General features: G+C 43.9%; 1 protein-coding gene across 1 annotated transcript in view; it reads right to left on the reverse strand.

The window, feature by feature from the left end:
* Nucleotides 1-8,013, reverse strand: part of SLC8A2 (solute carrier family 8 member A2) — a 79,918-nt gene extending 71,905 nt beyond the window's left edge. The window contains exon 1 of the mRNA XM_069943336.1: nt 6,263-8,013. Coding sequence (XP_069799437.1) covers nt 6,263-8,013 — 1,751 coding nt within the window. The remainder of the gene's footprint in view (nt 1-6,262) is intronic.
* Nucleotides 8,014-23,686: the final 15,673 nt, after the last annotated feature.

Raw genomic sequence — 23,686 nt, forward strand, 5'->3', positions numbered from 1 at the left:
ATACACTCATACAGAACCATACAGTACAATATGCACCCATACAGAACCATAAAGTACAATATGCATCCATACAGAATAATATACACCCATACAGAACCATACAGTACAATATGCACCCATACAGAACCATACAGTACAATATACATCCATACAGAATAATATACACCCATACAGAACCATACAGTACAATATGCACCCATACAGAACCATACAGTACAATATGCACCCATACAGAACCATACAGTACAATATGCATCCATACAGAACCATACAGTACAATATACATCCATACAGAATAATATACACCCATACAGAACCATACAGTACAATATGCATCCATACAGAACCATACAGTATAATATACATCCATACAGAATAATATACACCCATACAGAACCATACAGAACAATATACACCCATACAGAACCATACAGTACAATATACACTCATACAGAACAATACAGTGCAATATGCACCTATACAGAACCATACAGTACAATATGCATCCATACAGAACCATACAGTACAATATACACTCCTACAGAACCATACAGTACAATATGCATCCATACAGAACAATATACACCCATACAGTACAATATGCATCCATACAGAACAATATACACCCATACAGTACAATATGCATCCATACAGAACCATACAGTACAATATGCATCCATACAGAACCATACAGTACAATATACACTCCTACAGAACCATACAGTACAATATGCATCCATACAGAACCATACAGTACAATATACACTCATATAGAACCATACAGTATAATATACATCCATACAGTACAATATACACCCATACAGAACCATACAGTACAATATACACCCATACAGAACCATACAGTACAATATACACCAATACAGAACCATACAGCACAATATACACTCAAACAGAACCATACAGTACAATATACACCCATACAGAACTATACAGTACAATATACACTCAAACAGAACCATACAGTACAATATACACCCATACATACATAGATGGCCACCTCCTGGTGCAATAACATAGTGGGCTAGTGTGTCTATTCCAGTGGGAAATGGACGCACTCACCTTGTGGAGTTGTGCAAATGATAGGCACAACTCTACTGTAGGTATATGATGTCAATCAGACAGGGACCGCGCTATCCCTCGGGTTGCAGCCACCGAAGGTGGGTAGAAACATGCAAAGTTGTATCTCAGAAAAGATCACAGGAACCAAAGGAGAACCCGCAGGAGGGTTAGCGCAGGTCGACGTCCAAGAGACCAGTGAAATCGCATTAGGAGCATCACACAAAGATGTGACTCAATTGTTCTGTTTAATAGCACAACGTGTTTCAGTCTGTCTATCACAGACCTTTATCAAGTTCTGAGATACAACTCTGCACATTTGAACACATAATAATAGTACTGCAGGCTGCACTATTTTGTTGGGTATTTTGGACATGAACTGCCAGAGCCTCACTCCCCACTCTGTCCATTTTAGCAAGATGTCCCCAAAGACTTCCATTATGTGACCATTACAGTCATGTGACACAGAGCTGAGGGAACATACAGAGCATGGACTTCTCTCAGTTTGTTCTGATTAATTGCTGTCTGAACATTCACACTCTGACCAATAAAAAAAAAATTTATATGTTTTTATGACATACTGTATGAAACATTTTTTTCTGGTGACACTGCCCAGGAAAACTCCAGTGATAATATAATTTTAGACTTCCAGCAAAAGTGATAAAAACTATAGTGAAAATACAGAAACCCCAGTTTCCCAGCATATTGTATTGTAGTCAGTATGATGTGGTCATCCAGCTTTCCCACTATCTTTTACTCAGTATAATACGGTCACCCAGCTTTCCCACTATCTTATACTCAGAATGATGGAGGTCACCCAGCTTTTCCACCATCTTATACTCAGTATAATGGAGGTCACCCAGCTTTCCCACCATCTTATACTCAGTATAATGGAGGTCACCCTGCTTTCCCACTATCTTTTGCTCAGTATAATATGGTCACCCAGCTTTCCCACCATCTTATACTCAGAATGATGGAGGTTACCCAGCTTTCCAACCATCTTATACTCAGAATGATGGAGGTCACCCAGCTTTCCCACCATCTTATACTCAGAATGATGGAGGTCACCCAGCTTTCCCACCATCTTATACTCAGAATGATGGAGGTTACCCAGCTTTCCCACCATCTTGTACTCCGTATAATATGGTCACCCAGCTTTCCCACCATCATGTACTCAGTATAATATGGTCACCCAGCTTTCCCACCATCTTGTACTCAGTATAATATGGTCACCCAGCTTTCCCACCATCTTATACTCAGTATAATGGAGGTCACCCAGCTTTACCAGGATCTTATACTCAGTATGATGTGGTCACCCAGCTTTCCCACCATCTTATACTCAGTATAATGGAGGTCACCCAGCTTTACCAGGATCTTAAACTCAGTATAATATGGTCACCCAGCTTTCCCACCATCTTATACTCAGTGGCTGGTAGCCTCAGGGAGCTGAACAGTAGCTCTATACTGTGCAGCTGAAAACCATATCAGCACAATTGTGCAAATTGGTTCCCTTTAAGGAGCACTCCAGCCCTTATTACCCTCCTCACATCAGTGCAGGGACAGTGGATGGCACCCCGGGCCTGTACTTCTGCCAGCAGCAATGTTCCAACAGTTTGGATAACGTCTCCAGCCCTGCTGGTCGTTTGTGACCAGCGAATTCCTACTGCTCTGTGTGAAGGGGCCAAAAGTCACTTTGTCAATGAAAGGCTGCATTCCCACGTTCCGTGATCCTGATGGATCACGGACGTGGAATGCATGTACTGGAGCCCCCCCGCGCCCGGGCAGTATCTGTAATTAGATGCTGGGAGCGGGGGAGACTGTATTCATAAGCGCCGCGCTGTAGTAACAGCACCGCGAGGCTGATTCATTACAGCGCGGCGCTTATGAATACAGTCTCCCCCGCTCCCAGCATCTAATTACAGGCGCTGTCCGGGCGCGGGGGGGCTCCAGTACATGCATTTCACGTCCGTGATCTGTCAGGATCACGGAACGTGGGAATGCAGCCTAAGTCTATGGGACTATGGCTCCGTGTCAGTGCTGAGCCTTCCCATATACTTATACAGGAAAGTGACTTCCGACCTCTTCACAGCGAGCAGTGGGAATTACCTGTTTACAAATGACTGGAAGGGTCGAATGTGTTATCCAAAGTGTCAGAACATTGCCGCTGGAGGTAGTATTGGAGTGGCTGCCATCTACCTTCCTCGCACTTAAGTGGGGAGCGTAATACTAAGTGAGGGCCAGAGTGGTCCTTGAATGATGGGCCGCTAGCTAGCTTCTCATGGGCCACTGCTGTGTGCTTGCCCCCCAGGCTAAAATTTTCCAGCCAGCCCCTGTTTACATTCCACAGAAATTTTTTAAGTACATTTAGGACAGCTATCTTGACATGTTGGCATAAAAAAACTGGGCTAAAAGTGCTCTAGGAGCTGCGTTAGGTGTCCCTGTATATGTCAATGACAAGGAGGGATCATTGGGTCCAACCATACTGTTCTTTGGAAAACAATACAGCAGCCCTGTCATCTAAAGACCCCGCAAATACCTCCCAGCGTCTGAGCTTTTCGGAGCCCTGTTAATTTGACTTGGGTGGAGAGAAATATTAAAGGCTAGGTTTGCTGAATTGCCAGGTCCTGAGTGGCCTATAAAGGTGGATATCCTCTGGTGGCAGCTTATCTTTATGGAGGAGATTCCGGCCTGGATCATAATCCCCAGTAATGGTTTAAGACTGTTCAAGAGGACCTGTCACCCCCCCGTGCCGGGGTGACAGGCTCCTGACCCCCAGTTATATCCCCTTATACGTACCTCATCCCTCATGCCAGAGCTGGTCCCGGGACGGAGATATCCCGGTCAGAAGTCGGTGCGCGCGCTCTGGAGGGAGGTCTGGCGTCCATAGAGAATGAATGGAGCCGGACTCATCTCTGCAGCGCGCGCACGGCTCCATTTATTCTCTATGGACGACGGACCTCTCTCCAGAGCGCGCGCGCCGGCTTCTGACCGGGATATCTCCGTCCCGGGATCGGCTCCGGGACTCGGCGACATGAGGTACGTATAAGGGGATCTAACTGGGGTCAGACATTGGCTTGAGAGTACTTTTTCTCCATTAAAGAGAGCACTTTTATATATTCCTCACCCAGTGAAACATTGCATGGCCTATAAGACTCCACATGCCCCTTTTCACTCCTTTAAGGGAAAGTATGAGCAGGTTTGAAGTATCTAACCTGCTGATATCTCCCTATTGTGCACAGGGAGCTGAAGATGAAGGTAAGTTTCTTTCCTTCATGCTCAATGTTGTTTCCATGATATTAGCAGTTTATTCCTTATGCTAGTGAGGTGTTTTGGCTCACTATTTTGGTACACTGGGGGCATCCCTACCATCCCCAGTGCACAGATCCACCCTGGTCGGCCCACCATTCCTAATGAATATCAGCAGAGTAGGGCAAATCGCTACATTGGTCCATTTCAATGGTACTCCCACCCACCATGCACCAAAACGTTGCATAGAGAATAAACTGCTAATATCACGGAAACAACACTGGGGATAAAGGTAAGAAATATATCTTTATCCTCAGATCCCTGTGCCCCATAGGGACATATCCGCAGGTTATATGCTTGTAACCAACTGATAATTTCCCTTTAAGGACAAATTTAGCCCTAGTCCTACAACAAAGTGCTCTCTATTAGCCAACACTTTGCTCTATATGATGAGAGGCAAGAACCCTAAGGGTATGTGCACACTATGGAATCCACATGTAGAACTTCAAGTGGATGCCGCCACGCCCCACTTGAAGTTCCACCCGTCCCATATGCACCATTCTATGCTCAGGCAGATTCCGCCATGTTAATATTCTTTGGGCGGATGGTGAAATCTTCCTGGTCATAGAATGGAGCCTATGGGACGGGCTGGAATTCAAGCAGGGGATCCACTTGAAGTTCTATGCGTGGATTCTGTTGTGTGCACATACCTTTGGACTACTATCTAAAGATGGATAACTCTTCCTTCTTGAGTAGACTCTGGTTTGGCTAATCGTTCTCATTCATGTTTTAGGGCTCTCAATAGTGTCTGCATTGACTTGCAGGGTAGCTACCTCCAATAGGAGGAACCAAGATCAAGCTCTTTATTTTCTGGAGCTACTTTGCATATTTATTTCCCAGATTTGCTTTCAAAGGCCTATAAGACTCCATACACCACTTTGGCACTCTACTCAAGGAAAAACTTAACCAACCCTCTCAGTCCCATAAGAACAAAAGTTGAAGTTCATCATATACCCACCAAGATTAGGGTGCATGTTCAGAGGTGTCTAGGTTAGTTTCTGAGCATTGATAGTCAGACTACTAAAAGGGTTTATAATGTCCCCCAATTGGGATACAAATGATTGAGTTTGTGCTGTAGATGCAGGACAATGGTTTACATGTTCCAACTAGCGACAGGACACAAGAGAGATTAATACTGAATAGGATGTAATCATTTTGTCGTTCACCCCATAGACAGAAGGTCATCTTCCTTCCAACCATACCCACAATAACCCTACCTTAAGGGATTAAGGTTCTAATTTAAAGACCATTTACATAATTTGCTCTGATGTTCACACCATTCATGATTACAGATAAATTATGTTGATAATCAGTGACATTTAGCCACATTAAAGAGAACGAAGTACATATGATTAATGAGCAGTAATAAGCACTATAAGGTCTGCCATGCCTTTCCTGTAAGATGTTTAACTTGATTTATACTCAGCTACTTATCAGATATTAGAGCAGTAGTTGGGACTGCCATGTCTAGTATCTGGGCCCACACACATGGTAATGCACCTTGGGCACCCTTGCTTCACATTGGGCCCTATTGGCTATTTGTGGGTGTACAATTGGGGGTGTTAAATATAGTAATTTAATCATCCTTTTCCTTTGTAATGATTGCTATCCTAATTCCCCCTCCGAGGTGGCTTCCACATATTTGGTGGTCCGCTTGCATAATAGGTACAGGTCTTATGGGAAGACTAATAGGATGCAAGTAAGAATAGACAAGTAACGTTGGGCACCATGACAGCCCCTAATTGGCAGTTGTGGTTTCATGGCAGTTTGCAAAAAAAAACAAAAAACTGCATTCTCCATGATGATCAAAGAACTATAGGTCTTTTCATACTTTTCATACCACCAGAGTATAGCAGTAGATATAATTTTGGTTACTTACACTGTTTCATCATTCTGGAACTCCAGCTCTCCATAAGCATCTTCAAAGTCAATTCCTCCACCCCGTGCAGTACCTTCTACTGTCCGATAAGGTATGACAACTGTTCCTCTTGCCCCAGAGTTTCGAACCACTTTTACTTCCAGAACTCCAACACTTTCACTAACATGAACCAGCTTCTCCTCAAAAGTAAATATTCCAGCATGGTCATCGTCCAGTATGGTCACTGTAGCAATGAGTGGAGAGACCAGACGTGCTTTGGGACGCCCATCCCCATCTGGCTCAAACATTCCTTCTGCATCACCTACTCTTAAGTTCATGAGCCGTACAAAGAAATGCTCATCTTCCTCAAAGATGTCATCATCAATGATGCCAATCTTAATTTCTTTTTGGGTCTCTCCCGGTTTGAAAATCAGTGTTCCTTCACTGTATTCATAGTCAGAGCCTGCATTGGCAGAGCCGTCTTCTGTCTTGTAGTCCACGTAGAATGTGCTCCCACCATCTCCTCCTTGGCAAACAACATTGAGTGTCACAAACCCACAATTTTCCAGACACTGGTAATTGAAAGGTTGGAAAAAGATCTTGCTTGTGTTCTCCTCTCCAGACTCAGACGTCACCTCCTGAAGATTGGCTGGCTTTTTGCTGTGGTCGGCTGCATGTTTCTTCAACACATTGCCTGCACCAATCATCATGCGCGTGGCCTGGATACGATAGAAGGCCCTGCTCTTCTGTTGGTGCAGCAATGCATAGTAATTTGCCATTTCTACCAGTTGGTCCAACTCCCGTTCTGGATACTTCTGCTTCAATTCCTTTAAGATGCGTATGACCTCTTTACGGCTTTCATCAAGCTCCTTGGCTTCAGCTGCTGCCGCTGCACTGTCTTGCACTCCGGGTTCCTTAGTTTCTGCTGGCACTACTATTGCGGATGCCCCCAACTTGCCATCCATTTCTATGCTTTTGGGGAACTCCCCCTCAGTCTCAATGATGATACCTCTACGCTTATCTGCTCGGTACCTCTTGTAAACATATTTGTAAAAGAGAAGACGCTTGTCTGCTATCCATGCAAAGACCACACAGGCTGGGAAGAATAAGAGAGTAACTAAGGCCTCCCAGACCTGCACACGACCTGGAGAGATAACAGCAAGAATGAGGTACAGCCATATGTAGGCAAAGATACTCCAGGTAGCTGTGACAAAAAAAACTCTTGGGTGCTTGATCTTCCGTGTCTCACCATTGGGTATGACGTAGACACAAATAGCAATAATCACAAACATGTTAAACGCAGCAGAACCCACAATGGTTCCTGGACCTAGCTCACCTGCCTGAAAGTTGTGACCACACACCTCAATAACAGACAGGAGGATCTCGGGAGCGGAGGAGCCTAGAGCCATCAATGTCAGATTAGACACTGTCTCATTCCATATGCGCACGGTTGCAACGCTGGTTTCTCCATTTGCTTTGGTCAGTGTGATCTCCTTCTCTTGTGAAGTGATAACCTCAATTGAAGCCATGAAGCGGTCAGCAATGATGGACACTCCAAGGAAGAGGTATAGCATTGCTACAAAGTAAACCACAGCCCGGGCAGCTTTGTCTCCTGTTGATGGATTGTGGGGGCTCCAAACTGGGAGCAGGATGCCTGGTTGACATTGACTATCCTCCGATGATGCGCAGCTTCCATTTTCTGAGACTTCTGAGGAGGCTGATGCAAGGATAGATGCCGCCAGAAGGATTCCTACTCTTAGAAGATATGCCATAGCTGTTTCTTGTGGAGGCCTTATGCAAGATGGGGTTGGGTTTAGGGTAACTCTGGATGAAGATGCCTATAAGATAAACACACACATATTAATTGTTTAACTAAGTATATATTTGTCAGTCATACTGGATATTACAGTCTCTTGACTTTTTTCAATACAGATATTTGAGGATTGATGACTTTGCATCTGGGTAAGATCCATGATCACCAATCTAACAAGACAAAACTACACAGATGACTTCATAAGTCTTCTCATTGCCCATGATCAAATTCTTATCATTTGAATTACCAGTTCATAGCAGTTCTTGCTGTAAATGCTACTTGAAATTGACATTTTACATTGCTTAACCCTTTGTATTTTAGGTGTGCTTATTTATTTTTTATGTATTCTATGTTGTAATTGTAATTGTAATTTTGTAATTTTATATATTCTAATGTTATTGTAATTTTTATGATTATTTGATTTATTTTTGTCCAGCAAAGTTTTTTGTATAGGTTATGACTCTTATGTATATGCATATGGACGTATGTTAATCTGGGCCTTAGTATAGGTATTTTGAAATTCCCAACAAAACTGGATCAATTTACTATTTTACTCATCTTGCTAGACATTTCTTGGTAAATCCCCTATTTGAAGGCTGGTTTAATGAATTTTGTAAGGGTAATTTTTGGTTAACAAAAAAGCCTCTAGGGATGGGCACCAGGGATACAATACATGTCTTGGGTGTCCCAGAACTAGAGATTATCAGATTAAATTGTAACTGGGTCCTAAAATATAATAAAAAATAAGAAAATAATATAAATTGACGTCCCCCAATTTGTAACTATTGTTAATACTGGATCCTTTGAGTCAATAACAAAGATATATAGTAGATTTCTACCTCTTCTTGCCCTGCAGATCAACCATTAGCCTTGCGGTGGCCTTGCCATTGGGAAGAGCTTTTGACAAGTCATAGAACATTGGTCGGGTGTTTTAAACCCCACCGATTGCTAGAATGAGTCCAGAGAAGAGCTTGGCTAGGTGATTTTATCCCTGGCTCGCTCTTCTCTCCATCTTGCTATAGGAGACATATGGAGCTGAGCACTTCCCCTGGCTCCTTTCAGACATTGATGGTGGTCTGAACACCCAGAGCCTGACCAATCCAAACTTTTAATGTCAAAAGTTTTTTTCAAAAAGGTTGGCCATACATGTGACAGTTGTTGGCCTAATAATCGTCAGCTTTTGCTACTGAATCCACCAAAACCATGTTTACTTGGCTTAGCCTAGTACAGTGTCAGACTGGGGTATCTGGGGCCCACCAGAAGAAATGATCCACGGGGCCCACCAATAAAGAACCAGTGAGAAACGACATGTCATTCCGTGTTAGAACAGGTTCTAAAGCTGGGGGGCCTACCGGAGGATTCTCTGGTGGGCCAGTCCAACACTGGCTGAGTATGCATGTTTATTTCAGTGGGGAGAGGGGAATAAACCATGGCCAAATCCAGCCAGCAGTGGCTATTTCCCACAGGAACAAAGGATCCAGCATATTGAAATCCAACATGTCCAATAGTTAATATCTTTTTCACCATGAATCCAAGAAGGGCTGTTTTATATATCTATAAAAAGTTAATATCATTCCAGTATTATTTCAACCATATTACGATAAAAGAAAATTGTGCAGACGCATTAGTCCAGGACAACAGGAGATAGCAGACCTTGCCTGCAAGGAAACCTTTATTGCTCACAGAGCACGTGGCGATTGCTTCCTCTGATAACTGTGGCTGTTGTTGCTGAAAACAACCTAACATATAATTGTTGTCTGACAAAGGGGCCATGTTGTTTGTGTAGTTTACATGTAATTGCCCAGCTGGGCCAATCGCTGGGCCACCTCACGCTGTGCCAAGCCTTTGTTTGCCGCTGTCTCGGGAGGGATGTCAAACAGGGACAGACTCCACGTCTGCACTATTTATACACCTTCCACCTCTGGGAACGTTCTGAAACGCATTGCTCTCCCTGTATACCAGAGACGTACAGGAATCCAGCGGCAGGTGCTATAGGTTTCATGCCGTTAAACAGGAGGAGCCCCTGGGAGTCTCCTGGTGTAGCAATGCACATGGATGAGAGCAGCAGCAGGAGAGCATTGACTGGCAGAAGGCAGGATAGAATAATAAAATAATGCTTAATATAGGCCCTCACCAGCCCGGGGCTAAGAGAAAGAACATTGGCTCCTATTCTGACAGGTGAAAGAGTTTTATGTCTTAAATAAATTTGCACATAATCCTATAATTTTTCGGAGACGTATATCTGAGATAAGAATTCGCTGCAGTAGCTATTTTCTTCCTCGTCTTCTCAGGCTGGGTTTACACACAGCTGTCTTTCTTTAAAAGGCTTTGATAAAAGGCTATATTATACCCATATCATACTATACTACACCCATCTATATACTCACCTTGCCTAAGTGCAAAACTACTACCAGCAACACGAAGCTGCATACACTACTACCATCAACACTGAGCTGCATACACTACTACCAGCAACACTAAGCTATGTACACTACTACCAGCAACACTGAGCTGCATACACTACTACCAGCAACACTGAGCTGCATACACTACTACCAGCAACACTAAGCTGTATACACTACTACCAGCAACACTAAGCTATGTACACTACTACCAGCAACACTAAGCTGCGTACACTACTACCAGCAACACTGAGCTGTATACACTACTACCAGCAACACTAAGCTGCGTACACTACTATCAGCAACACTGAGCTGTATACACTACTACCAGCAACACTGAGCTGTATACACTACTACCAGCAACACTGAGCTGTATACACTACTACCAGCAACACAAAGCTGCATACACTACTATCAGCAACACTGAGCTGCATACACTACTACCAGCAACACTAAGCTATGTACACTACTACCAGCAACACTAAGCTATGTACACTACTACCAGCAACACTAAGCTGCGTACACTACTATCAGCAACACTGAGCTGTATACACTACTACCAGCAACACTGAGCTGCATACACTACTACCAGCAACACTAAGCTATGTACACTACTACCAGCAACACTGAGCTGCTTACACTACTACCAGCAACACTAAGCTGCGTACACTACTATCAGCAACACTAAGCTGCATACACTACTACCAGCAACACTGAGCTGTATACACTACTACCAGCAACACTGAGCTGCATACACTACTACCAGCAACACTAAGCTATGTACACTACTACCAGCAACACTAAGCTGCGTACACTACTATCAGCAACACTGAGCTGTATACACTACTACCAGCAACACTAAGCTGCGTACACTACTATCAGCAACACTGAGCTGTATACACTACTACCAGCAACACTGAGCTGTATACACTACTACCAGCAACACGGAGCTGCATACACTACTACCAGCAACACTAAGCTGCGTACACTACTACCAGCAACACTGAGCTGTATACACTACTACCAGCAACACTAAGCTGCGTACACTACTATCAGCAACACTGAGCTGTATACACTACTACCATCAACACTGAGCTGCATATACTACTACCAGCAACACTGAGCTGTATACACTACTACCAGCAACACGAAGCTGCATACACTACTATCAGCAACACTGAGCTGCATACACTACTACCAGCAACACTAAGCTATGTACACTACTACCAGCAACACTAAGCTATGTACACTACTACCAGCAACACTAAGCTGCATATACTACTACCAGCAACACTGAGCTGTAAACACTACTACCAGCAACACTAAGCTGTGTTCACTACTACCATCAACACTGAGCTGCATATACTACTACCAGCAACACTAAGCTGCATACACTACTACCAGCAACACTAAGCTATGTACACTACTACCAGCAACACTAAGCTATGTACACTACTACCAGCAACACTAAGCTGCATATACTACTACCAGCAACACTGAGCTGTAAACACTACTACCAGCAACACTAAGCTGTGTTCACTACTACCATCAACACTGAGCTGCATATACTACTACCAGCAACACTAAGCTGCATACACTACTACCAGCAACACTAAGCTGTGTTCACTACTACCAGCAATACTAAGCTGTATACACTACTACCAGCAACACTAAGCTGTGTTCACTACTACCAGCAACACTGAGCTGCATACACTACTACCAGCAACACTGAGCTGCATACACTACTACCAGCAACACTAAGCTGCATACACTACTTCCAGCAATACTGAGCTGCATACACTACTATTAGCAACACTAAGCTGCGTACACTACCAGCAAAACTGAGCTGCATACACTACTACCAGCAACACTAAGCTGCATACACTACTACCAGCAACACTAAGCTGCATACACTACTAAGAGCAACACTAAGCTGTGTAGACTACTACCAGCAACACTGAGCTGCATTCACTACTATCAGCAACACTAAGCTATGAACACTACTAACAGCAACACTAAGCTGTATACAGTACTACCAGCAACACTAAGCTGTGTACACTACTACCATCAACACTAAGCTGTGTACACTACTAACAGCAACACTAAGCTGTGTACACTACTACCAGCAACACTAAGCTGCGTACACTACTATCAGCAACACTAAGTTGTGTACACTACTATTAGCAACACTGAGCTGCATACACTACTTCCAGCAACACTAAGCTGCGTACACTACTATCAGCAACACTAAGTTGTGTACACCAGTGATTTTCAACCAGTGTGCTACGGCACACTAGTGTGCCGCGACACATGGTCGGGTGTGCCGCGGGGAAAGTTCCCCAAACTATGGTGCCCCTGTGCTTTGTTCCCCGGCAATGCGCAGCGATCAGTGGCGGATTATAATGTGGGCGGCTGCATGGTGCGCTGCGGTGGGCCGTGATGCACACATCCAATCAACGTGTGCGCTACGGCCCGCCACAACGCACCACGCTCCCGGTCTCCGCTGATTGGAGAAGCACGTCCGGGCCCTACGGGCGGCCAGAAGGTGAGGCGGACAGCAGCGGTGACCATCTCGGAGGAGGTGAGGAGGAAGGGGGAGGAGAGAAACCTGGAGATGGGGGAGAGAAACAGAGGGGAGAGAAGTTTGGTGGAGAGAAGCAGGGGGGAGAGAAGTATGGTGGAGAGAAGCACAGGAGAGAAGCAGGGGGGAGAAGTATGGTGGAGAGAAGCACAGGAGAGAAGCATGGGGGAGAGAAGCACAGGAGAGAAGCAGGGGGGAGAAGTATGGTGGAGAGAAGCACAGGAGAGAAGCATGGGGGAGAGAAGCAGGGGGGAGATGTATGGTGGAGAGAAGAACAGGAGAGAAGCATGGGGGAGAAGCACAGGAGAGAAGCATGGGGGGGGGAGAAGCACAGGAGAGAAGCAGGGGGGAGAAGTATGGTGGAGAGAAGCACAGGAGAGAAGTATGGTGGAGAAGTATGGTGGAGAGAAGCACAGGGGGGAGAAGAAAACAGGCCCAGGTTTCACACTGAGTGAGTATAAATACATTTAGAATCTATATTATTAACTATATGTACAATATGTACTGTTTTAGTGTCATTTTGTGCCATTTTGGTTGGTGGTGTGCCCCGGGATTTTTTATGTATAAAAAGTGTGCCGCGGCTCAAAAAAGGTTGAAAATCAGTGGTGTACACTACTACCAGCAACACTGAGCAGTATGCACTACTACCAGCAACACTAAGCTATGTACACTACTATCAGCAACACTAAGCTGTATACACTACTACCAGCATCACTGGTGGCATAGTGCAGTATTGCGGATCTGTACCAGTGTGTGCATGGGGCCTTAGCTCGCATTTTTTAAGATTCCTTTATCATGCTTGATGTACTATTTTGTCTTCCTTTAGCAATCAGCTTGTATATAAATGGGAGCAGAGAAGATGCGGAGAGCCAGCTGTATCTCTTTCTAATGATGAGGATGAAACTCCATTCACAGCGCATGAGTCACAGCCGCTGCAGTGGTATAAGTATATACAATAGCAGCGTACGGTAATTCGAGGATGATGAAAACAAAGGGATAAATACAGTGGTAAATAAAAAATTATGACTTTCTGTTTTCAAAATGCTAAGTAATATTCTTGCAACTTTTTAGAGCTAGATATGGTCCCAACATAAAGATGTACTGGACTTCAGCTACAAGCCGGATATGGCGCCCAAACCAACTGCTGGGGAGGCACATTGAAAAGTCGCCAGCATAATAGCAAATAGAACATTATATGGAAATACTTTCACTCCTATCTATGGGCTGTGCCTGAAGTCCCATTCATTTGAATGATGGTGAACCACAATACCAGCAAAGCCAATAGACACAAATTAGACAATTTTTTTTATAAAAAAAAAAAAAGTAGATCTATTTTCCTAAGCCTGGAAATCCCTTTAATACATATCGTTACCAGACTTAAAAAATAGCATTTTTTCTGCCTAAAGCTGGATCCTGATGAAGTAGGTGCAGTGTAATACAAATAAGACAGTGTTTCTATTAATTTTGGTGGCACTATGTCTTATTTTCAGGACATGTCTTATTTTTCCATGAAGAAGAATTCACTTGGCACATGCACAGCAGGGACAGCCACCAAGGGGAGCTCACCACAGCACACTTGTACAGCACAGCAGGAACAGCGTACGGTATAGCGGCAGGTGATGGGATAACGGCAGACTGTGGGCAGCTCTACATCTGGCGGTGGGGACAACGGGGATGGCGGCAGGTGACTGCCTCTTGATACCTTGCCTGCACATTTACAAGTGATGGCCACAGAAGGGAACATTGGGGTTGGCAGCAGGTGATGGTCTTCATGTCCTGCATGCAGCTGCTCTGCAACAGACTGTAAAGGTAGAGGACAATGGCGGTGGGGTGTAAAGAATCACAGCTGCATGCCCTGGTGTTCTGGTCAGGCTAATAATGTTATTGTAGACAGTCTTCTTTCCCATGCCCATGCCCCCTTTTCTGATGGGACATAAGTGCTGAGTACCTCATGAGCTCAACTTTCACATGACATCCAGACTCCTGGTTTGACTACCTAGAATGGAGAAACCTCCACTTCTGGTTGGATACTTGGATACTGTACTCAAATTGTGACTGTGACATCCAAGAAGTTTCCGAGGATTTGACATTGCATCAGCACCCTGGTAACACAAATATCCAGATGCAGCACACTCTTAGAGCTATGCAGCACACTCTTAGAAACCTATGTTGAGCAAAGGGTGTGCTACATAGAATATGCAGATACTGGCAGTACTAGTTATGTCGCTTCTTTTATTCCATCTCTAACATAGAAGACTTTTTACTGAATAACAAAGGTCTGGGTAACGAATGAGTGGTTGAGGATTGCAGCTCTGAAGCCTGCAGAATTAAGCATCCATTATATTTTGAAGATCACATTAGTGAAGTCTTGGATCTCCGACAATAACAGATTTCTAAAATAAAGGCACTGTTACTAGAAATGGCATGGATCTGGGATAGACCCAAAGGATGTTCCCTATCAATTCACTTTATTACATAATGATAGAGGTTTGGAATGTATCCTATAGCCATTACTATAAGATCCTATGGCCTGTTATAGAGGTCATGTGACCACTCCCTTCCTGTGTCCTAGGGCTTGGAATAGAGGTTCCCCTGAAGTAGTGATAGTGCATAATACAGTATTTTGTCTGTGCACAGCTGCATTGTGGAGTTCTAGGGATCTATCTGTATTGATCTTCACAAATGCAGAGCATCATTCATAATCAATATTATAAATAGGCTTGCAAGCTTAACATCTGAAGAGACTGGTCTGCACCTTTGTAGACAACGCTTGCCTGTTATATATAATATAGAAAGCTTACTAAGCACACTATGGGTATTTCTGACTTTATATATATATATATATATATATATATATATATATATTTATCCCTGTGCTAGCATGTGTTATATATGATGATGCCACAACAATGAGAGACCAGCCATAATAGTCATGTCCTGGCACCTTAGGGATGTATCACATCTCACCCCTGTGATGGTCTGTGATATATTCTGTAAATACAATGCAATCACTGTATAACTAAACAATCTGGAACTTTCCAAAACGGTAGCAAAAACAAGCCAGTGAACCCTGTAGTTACCTGGAGTTTTCTTTTATAATAAAATGTTCTTTGCAAGGCACCTTAGAAATTTGCTGGGAGGAAAAGTCTAAAATTCTTCCTCAACATTGTGCAAATCCTATTTACAGCTACAGGAAACATTTTAAGGGCATGTTCACACAACGTATCTTTTGCATAAATCACGGCTGTTGTTGCAATTTGCAACAACGGCTGTGATTTATGCAGAAGATACGTTATATGTGCATGAATGGAATCCTGGCAGGAGCATATACACACAGTATACGCTCTGGCAGTTTACACAATGGAGCGTGCAGCTCCGGCTGCACACTCCATTGTGCACAGCGGTTAATTGGGATGTGGGCACATCCCAATTTATCAGAAATGAAGATCATCTGACCAGTACTGCAGTACCGTCTGGGATGATCTTCTCTGACACCAGCCGTACTGTGACCCGTCTAGGTCACAGAACGGGCGGTGTCTTACGCAATGTGAACATAGCCTAAAGGGGTATTCCAGGAAGAATTAACTTTTCCCCTATCCACAGGATAGAGGAAAAATAGAAGACCGCCGATCTCTGTGTCAGGTCCCCGGCTTCTGTATTATAAATAGAGTCGCGAGTATGGCACTTGGAGCGCCGAAAAGAGCCGAATACGCCAGAAGATCGCTGCAGTCGTTCCATAGGAATAAATAGAGGTGCGGGTCACATGCCATACCCGTAGCTCTCCTCATAATATGCCGGGGGCCTGATATGGAGAGGTCGGACAAGGGGTACAGAGTTCGGACCCCCCCGTTGTCTTCTACTTTTCCCCTATCCTGTAGATAAGGGAAAAGTTCATTTTTCCTAGAGAACCTCTTTAAGGCGGTAATTGCTGCTAAAGGGGTCTATCTGCACATTATTACATTCATTTATGTTTTCTCCCTGCACTGGTGATGTTTACTTAGTGTGGTCAATATAAGCAATGCAGAGCTCAGCTGTTATATGTTATCACTTTAGGCACAATGGGGGAGATTTATCAAATTGGTGTAAAACAGAACCGGCTCAGTTGCCCTTAGCAACCAGATTCCCATTTTTCATACCTCACAGACTCTTCGTAAAATGAAAGATGGAGTCTGGTTTCTAGGGGCAACTAAGACAATTCTACTTTACACCGTTTGATAAATCTCCCCATAGTGTTTGTCTATAACTATGTCAAACCACATTTTATTAGCAATCAGTGGAAAGAACGCCTGTGGGCTGGCTGGTACCTCTGGTCCTCTGACGGTCACGTTTATAGCCACACTGGCTCAAGGGTTTTACACAAGGTCATTTCATGCTCCTTGAAGATTGAAAGGAAGTATAGATGGTAATGGTTCCCCTGGAGCACTCCCTGTACAGTTTCTAGCCAATGGTATCTGGGTGCCCTTAATATTATTGTACATTCAAAAAGCCAGACACTAAAATACAAAGCAGTCTTTACTCGAACAAGTAATGCTTCCACAATAAGGGAGACAGTCTCTTTTTAGTTAAAATTTTAGTCCTTATTGGCAGACCCTCCGCAATGGTGAGTGCACATATCCTCCCGGCCTAGAGGATGGCTGAAACCCTGCCCTGACCCAGCCCTGTTTCCTGCCCTGACCCGGCCCTGTTTCCTGCCCTGACCCGGCCCTGTTTCCTGCCCTGACCCGGCCCTGTTTCCTGCCCTGACCCGGCCCTGTTTCCTGCCCTGACCCGGCCCTGTTTCCTGCCCTGACCCGGCCCTGTTTCCTGCCCTGACCCGGCCCTGTTTCCTGCCCTGACCCGGCCCTGTTTCCTGTGATCTCCCTGATGATTGCCAGCACTGATACATCTTAGCTGCAGTTTTGAAAAAGCAGGACCGAGAATGGACTGGGTTATCAGCCTGTAAATCTCAATCGTAATTCTATTCCAATGTAAAATCCTATTGCCATATTTAAAGAGACTCTGTGAGTAGGTTTATGCTGTCCTATCTGAGGGCCCTATTCCACGGGACGATTATCATTCGGATAATCGTTAAATCGTTTGGAACTAAGCGATAATCGTTCAGTTGAATTGAGACCTGGACCTATTTTTATAGTTGCTCGTTCGCAAATTGTTTGCATGGAATAAGACGTAGTTCGGCCGTTCACATTAGCGATAGCCACAACAAGACGACCGCAAGAACAATCATAAGTAACGATCATCGTTCCATGTAAATGGGTGAACGATTTCAGGTCGTTCGCAATAGCGGTTGTTTGAGATCGCTTATCGTTAACGATTAGGCGAACGATAATCGTCCCGTGGAATAGGGCCCTAAGGGAAGCATAAACTAGTGACAGAATGATGTATCCCTTAAATTGTTTTGTGCAGCTGATTCAGAGATCTCCTCCTGAATAACATGTAGTCCTCTCCATTATGTGCATGAGCCCAGTGGTCCTAGATATTCATGAAAAGCTGAAAACTCCACCCACCAACTGCTGATTGACAATTATCTATCCATGCTGTGTATAGGCAGTCACCTGCCAATCAGCAACTGGAGGGCGGGGGAGGGGCGTGGCAAGAATCCTATTCTCCTGCATATTAGGAGAACAGCTGAACACAATGACGTAAGTAATACACTGATCTGTTTAGCATTTCTGTCACTAGTTTATGCTGCCTTCATTTAATGCAGTATAAACCTAGTGACAGATTCCCTTTAAGCTTTACTTACATATAAACAGATAAAGCTAAAGGGTGTCCCTCAATGGTATAGCACGGTGCAATTACTACTATATTAATCGTTGAGTCTTATGATAGAACAAAGGTGGACAACCTTTGACGCCCAGCTGTTGCAAAACTACATTTCCGCTCCATACCTGAGCATGATGAGAAATGTAATTTTGCAACAGCTGAAGGATCCCCCTCCGTGTGATAGAATTATTTCAGGTACCAAAAGCCAGAATTGTAGCCTTTTTTCTTTGGTTGCCCCAGTCCATCAGTACATAATATATGGTATATCAGGGGTTTCAAACTCTTGGCCCTCTTTAGCTGTCCAGGCATGATGGGAATTGTAGCTTTGCAGCCGCTGGAGGGCACCTGTGCTGTATATGGTTAATTCTTGTTCTATGGGCAGCTGGGAAAAGGTTCCGTCTCATGTTTTTAGTGTGACACGTATGTCTCCTCGCCCATTACAGCAGGACGTCTCAGGTAGTGACCTAGAAATATCTCTGTAATATACCAAAGATCTGAGGCTGGGAACAGATACATATTTTTTTTACATTTCCCTAAGACAAAAGACTATATTTAATGTGAGAAACGCGGAAGAGAGGAAAATTGGAGCAGTATTTTACATTAAAAGTCTACGGAGACAAGACTTTAAGGACCTCAACTTGTGCGCCGCAAAGGAACGTGAGGCAGCCGAAGTACATAAAAAGACACGTTTGGATACATCAAAGCAATTGTCCAGGGACTCCATAGATCTTATTGCCGGGGAAAATGAAGATAAGAGAGAAAGGGATCACGAGCTAAGCTTGGGAGGGAAAGCCCTAGAGAGACGTGAGAAAAACTCCTTGGTATCAAATTGAGTTGGGTGCACGAACAAAAAGGAATCCCAGAGGAGATAAAGGGCAAAGAATGGGCTTATAAATAGGAGACTGTCAAATATCAAAGATCCGCTGTACTCAAAGTTTGACATTAATTTAATCAGGAAAGAAAGCTACAGAGAACTATGGTGGAAATAAATTATGGAGGCGTTCAATCCGTATCCGGGCATGAATAAGGGACTGTATGCTAATAATTGTCTTTAAAGAGACTGTCTACTTTAGACTGGACCTTATTCCCTTGACAATAAGCTGATCATGGGGTCTCCAGGTGCTAAAACCACAAGTGATCAGCTGTAAACTTTGAAAAGAATCTTATGGAAAGAGCTCAATTTCCCTGCAGCACCCCCACAGGCGAACTGTAGGATTACACACTGTCCAACTATACTCAATAGGGCGTCCATTTAATTCATGGGCATGGTAAGTCCTCCGGAGTAAGAGACACTCTTTGAAGCTACTCTCCTATCTGATCTAGATGATGGGGAAGCTAACTTTGGCTCTCCAGCTGTTGCAAAACTACAACTCCCATCATGCCTGGACAGCCAAAGCTAAAGCTTTGGCTGTCCAGGCATGTTGGGAGTTGTAGTTTTACAACAGCTTGAGAGCCGAGGTTCCCAAGCCCTGACTTAAGGCCCTATTACACGAATCGATTATTGGCCATATTTTGATGATTATTGGGCATAATGGCCTGGTGTAATAGAGGACAACGATCAGCCGACATGAATGATCAGGACAACGATCAGCTGACTTGTTGAAAGACAAACGATTAGGATAGCAACGATCTTCTGCCGCTGCCCCCCCCCCCCCCCCGGATTTACCCGCTCAATGTCGGCACGTATATTAGCGCCGGGGAACGAGGAGCAAGCAAGCGCTGATATGACAGAACAGATTGGCGCTCGCTTGTTCCTGGACATCACCCTGTGTAACAGGAGCAGCAGCAGCAGCATACTGCCGCCATCTCTAATGGGCTCCCTGATACCCCACCCCCCCGAATTTACCCGCTCAATGTGGGCACGTATATAAGCGCTGGGGAAGGAGGAGCAAGCGAGCACTGATATGACAGATTGGCGCTCGCTTGCTCCTGGACATCACCCTGTGTAATAGGGGCTTAAGACTATGCTGTTAGGTTTGTGTTTTCTACACCCAAAAATCCCTTTTATGTATATATTATACATCTGTGTTCAATGGATGTTTACTTAGGTGTCTACATTCAACATTTTCTGAAGAAAACCCCAAGATTTCCTAGGGGTACATTATCTCCTATAGTGGGGGTTCCTCTCAAATGGGTCAATATAGAAAGGATGTCAATAAATTGAGGAAAAATCTGGTCTAGATCAAGGGTGGTCTCAGCAAAGTTGGGGTATTTTGGACACCAATAGAAGGTACTACAATCTGTGGGCAGTCATGTTGGTGCCCTATGCAACAGGTATTGTAGAAGCAAACCATACTCCTATAAGACGTGGGTTTTAGGACATGAAGCGATAATTGTTATGGGGGAAGCAAGTAACGTCTCTCATTCTAATCCTATGACTCCGTCCATATCATATTATCATGCACACCATGCCGCTTCTCACACAGCGCCTTACATCAGGATGGCAGAAAGGTGATACTTAGCTTTCTGTCCAGATCTGAAAACTATGAACAAACAAAGCCATGGTAAGAATGAGTAAGTAGCTGAGAGTCCGCAGTCCCTGATCATTCCCTATGTCACTGTTCCTATGAACCCAAAGTAATATATAAGACAAAGCACTCATTACATGCCCGATCTATCAACAGCAACTTCTTGACAGTTTCCAAATGGCAAAATTAGATTTTTTTGATATTGTGTAACCACGGGGGTCTTAGGGTCTCTATACTCATATCAGTTCTGCTGTTCTCAGCAACTTACGGGCATGCTGTGGTTTATTGGAGTGAGGTTGTATTAGCTATTGTTATGGTGTCAGTCCACTGTGCTGGGGACTCGCTCATGAGACCTCCATGGGGTCTGCTGCTATGTGCACTAGATATAATTCACTATGTTACTGTCTCCTCCTCTTCTATATTATACTCTTCCATTTATAGCTCATGATGCTGAGAGAATTCCCTCTTTCTTGTGAGACGGGTTATGGAATCTGCAGGCCGCCTGCATCGGGGATGTTTATTTTTGGAGGAACAGTTGTCTTGGTGACAATGAATCTTATGAGATGATGAAAAGTCCCAGGCAGTGTAGACTGGAAGCTTCTGAAGATGATTAGAGCTCTGGAGCTCTCTCCATTCACATATAATTGTGGTAGCGCAGCCTCCTGTCTGTTCATAGTCCCATTCACAGGTCAGGGCAACAGTCATAGGTCACAGTGAATACCACCAGAGCGGCCCTCAGGTACCATTAGTACCACATAGACTGTCTGTTATGTAACTGTAAGGTGTGATAACTGAGAGCAATAATTTTTGGTGGGGGCGCAAATTATTGATATGATGGGGAGCACCTAAACAAGGGGAGTGGGCTCTGGGTATCAGCAATAATGGCAGGTGAGAGACCGAGCTGGAAGAAGAGGTGGTTGGATGCCTAGGCTGCCTAAAGGTGGAAGAAAAGGGGAATATGTATTATATAAATGTCAATGCTAAGCATGGTGCTGGATATTCGGAAGAGCTAGACATGCTACTGGTAAATTAAGGCCATAATCTGACAGAGTAAGAGAGGGCAGCAAATCCATGGACCCAAGGCAGCGACACCAAGAGTCAACGGTAGAGACTGGTGTCTTTATAGGGCATCTGATTTGGAGGAAATAAAGCTTCCCCTTGCTTTCTATGAAATCACTATCCCCATCCCTTTATTTGCTGACAGTCCTGCACAGTTTAACGCCTGGGCCTCCTCTCCCCAAGGGCCCTATAGCAGCTGCATGGTCTGTCTCTACGGTATGTACACCCTGACCTGAAGAAAGCTTTTCCCAGCCATGACTTTAAAATATTCTTATTTTCCGAATTCCATTTCACTCCCGTTTTCTCCTAAATTTAAAGAAGCTCTTTATGCATTGTTGTAGCCTGTCTAGGTAAAAGATGGTGCCCCATCTTGGCTCCCCACTGTAACCGACACACATTATACGGCAATAGAAGATTTATGAATGTCCAATAAAACTAGTACTTGGATGTCTATCGATTTCAATAGGTAATTTATTGAAAATTAGCCCTTGCATGTTGGGGCCCCCATAGCAAGATACCTCAAAATAAAGTCTAATACTGTCGTGCTGAATGCTATATACACTCTTTATAGAACATTCTGTATGAAGATATTTTGCTGAAACCAGTCTTTATTCTCATTTATTACCTTATACAGCCATTTTTCATTTCCTCCATTTCCTCCGGTTCTTATATTAATAAGTTATGGCCATAAGTTATGGTAATAAAATCTCACTTTTCCTGAATATAAGTTATGGAAACATATTCTTTCCAACTCACAAAGTTATGTTCTGCTCCTGGGCATGCAGAATCACAGAGAAGATCTCTTGCTTCGAATTACCATCAAGGGCCAAGATGGTTGCATAAAACAGTGTGTGTAGCATCCGTATAATTGCATGTTGTCTTCTGTGATAAAGGGTAAAATGCAAATGTAAGAATAAGCCTATTCTTGTCTATGGGGCAGAATAATGATTGATAGGTCGGATTAGGTTTTACTTATCAGGAGGGCTGCCAACCACCTAGGTGGGCAGAAGGGGGATAATACCAACCATCCTTAGAAACCCAACTAATTCCTAACATGGTTAGCTAACATAACCAGGGATATAATGTGGAGCATGGTCATCCAGCGATGAAGACCAGATGGCAACATGAAGCCAGTTGTTGGAAGGGGTTCTAACATAAGGGGGATTAATCAAAGAGGAGACAATAAAACAACATAGAAAAAGAAAGAGAAAAAGATTAATATTTAAGTGCATACAGTGTCAACCCAAACCTTAAAGGGGTAGTGCGGCAGTAAAGAATTATTCACAGAATAACACACATTACAAAGTTATACAACTTTGTAATGTATGTTATGTCTGTGAATGGCCCCCTTCCCCGTGT

The sequence above is a fragment of the Dendropsophus ebraccatus genome, chromosome 10 (genome assembly GCF_027789765.1).
Source record: "Dendropsophus ebraccatus isolate aDenEbr1 chromosome 10, aDenEbr1.pat, whole genome shotgun sequence".
NCBI lineage: Eukaryota > Metazoa > Chordata > Amphibia > Anura > Hylidae > Dendropsophus > Dendropsophus ebraccatus.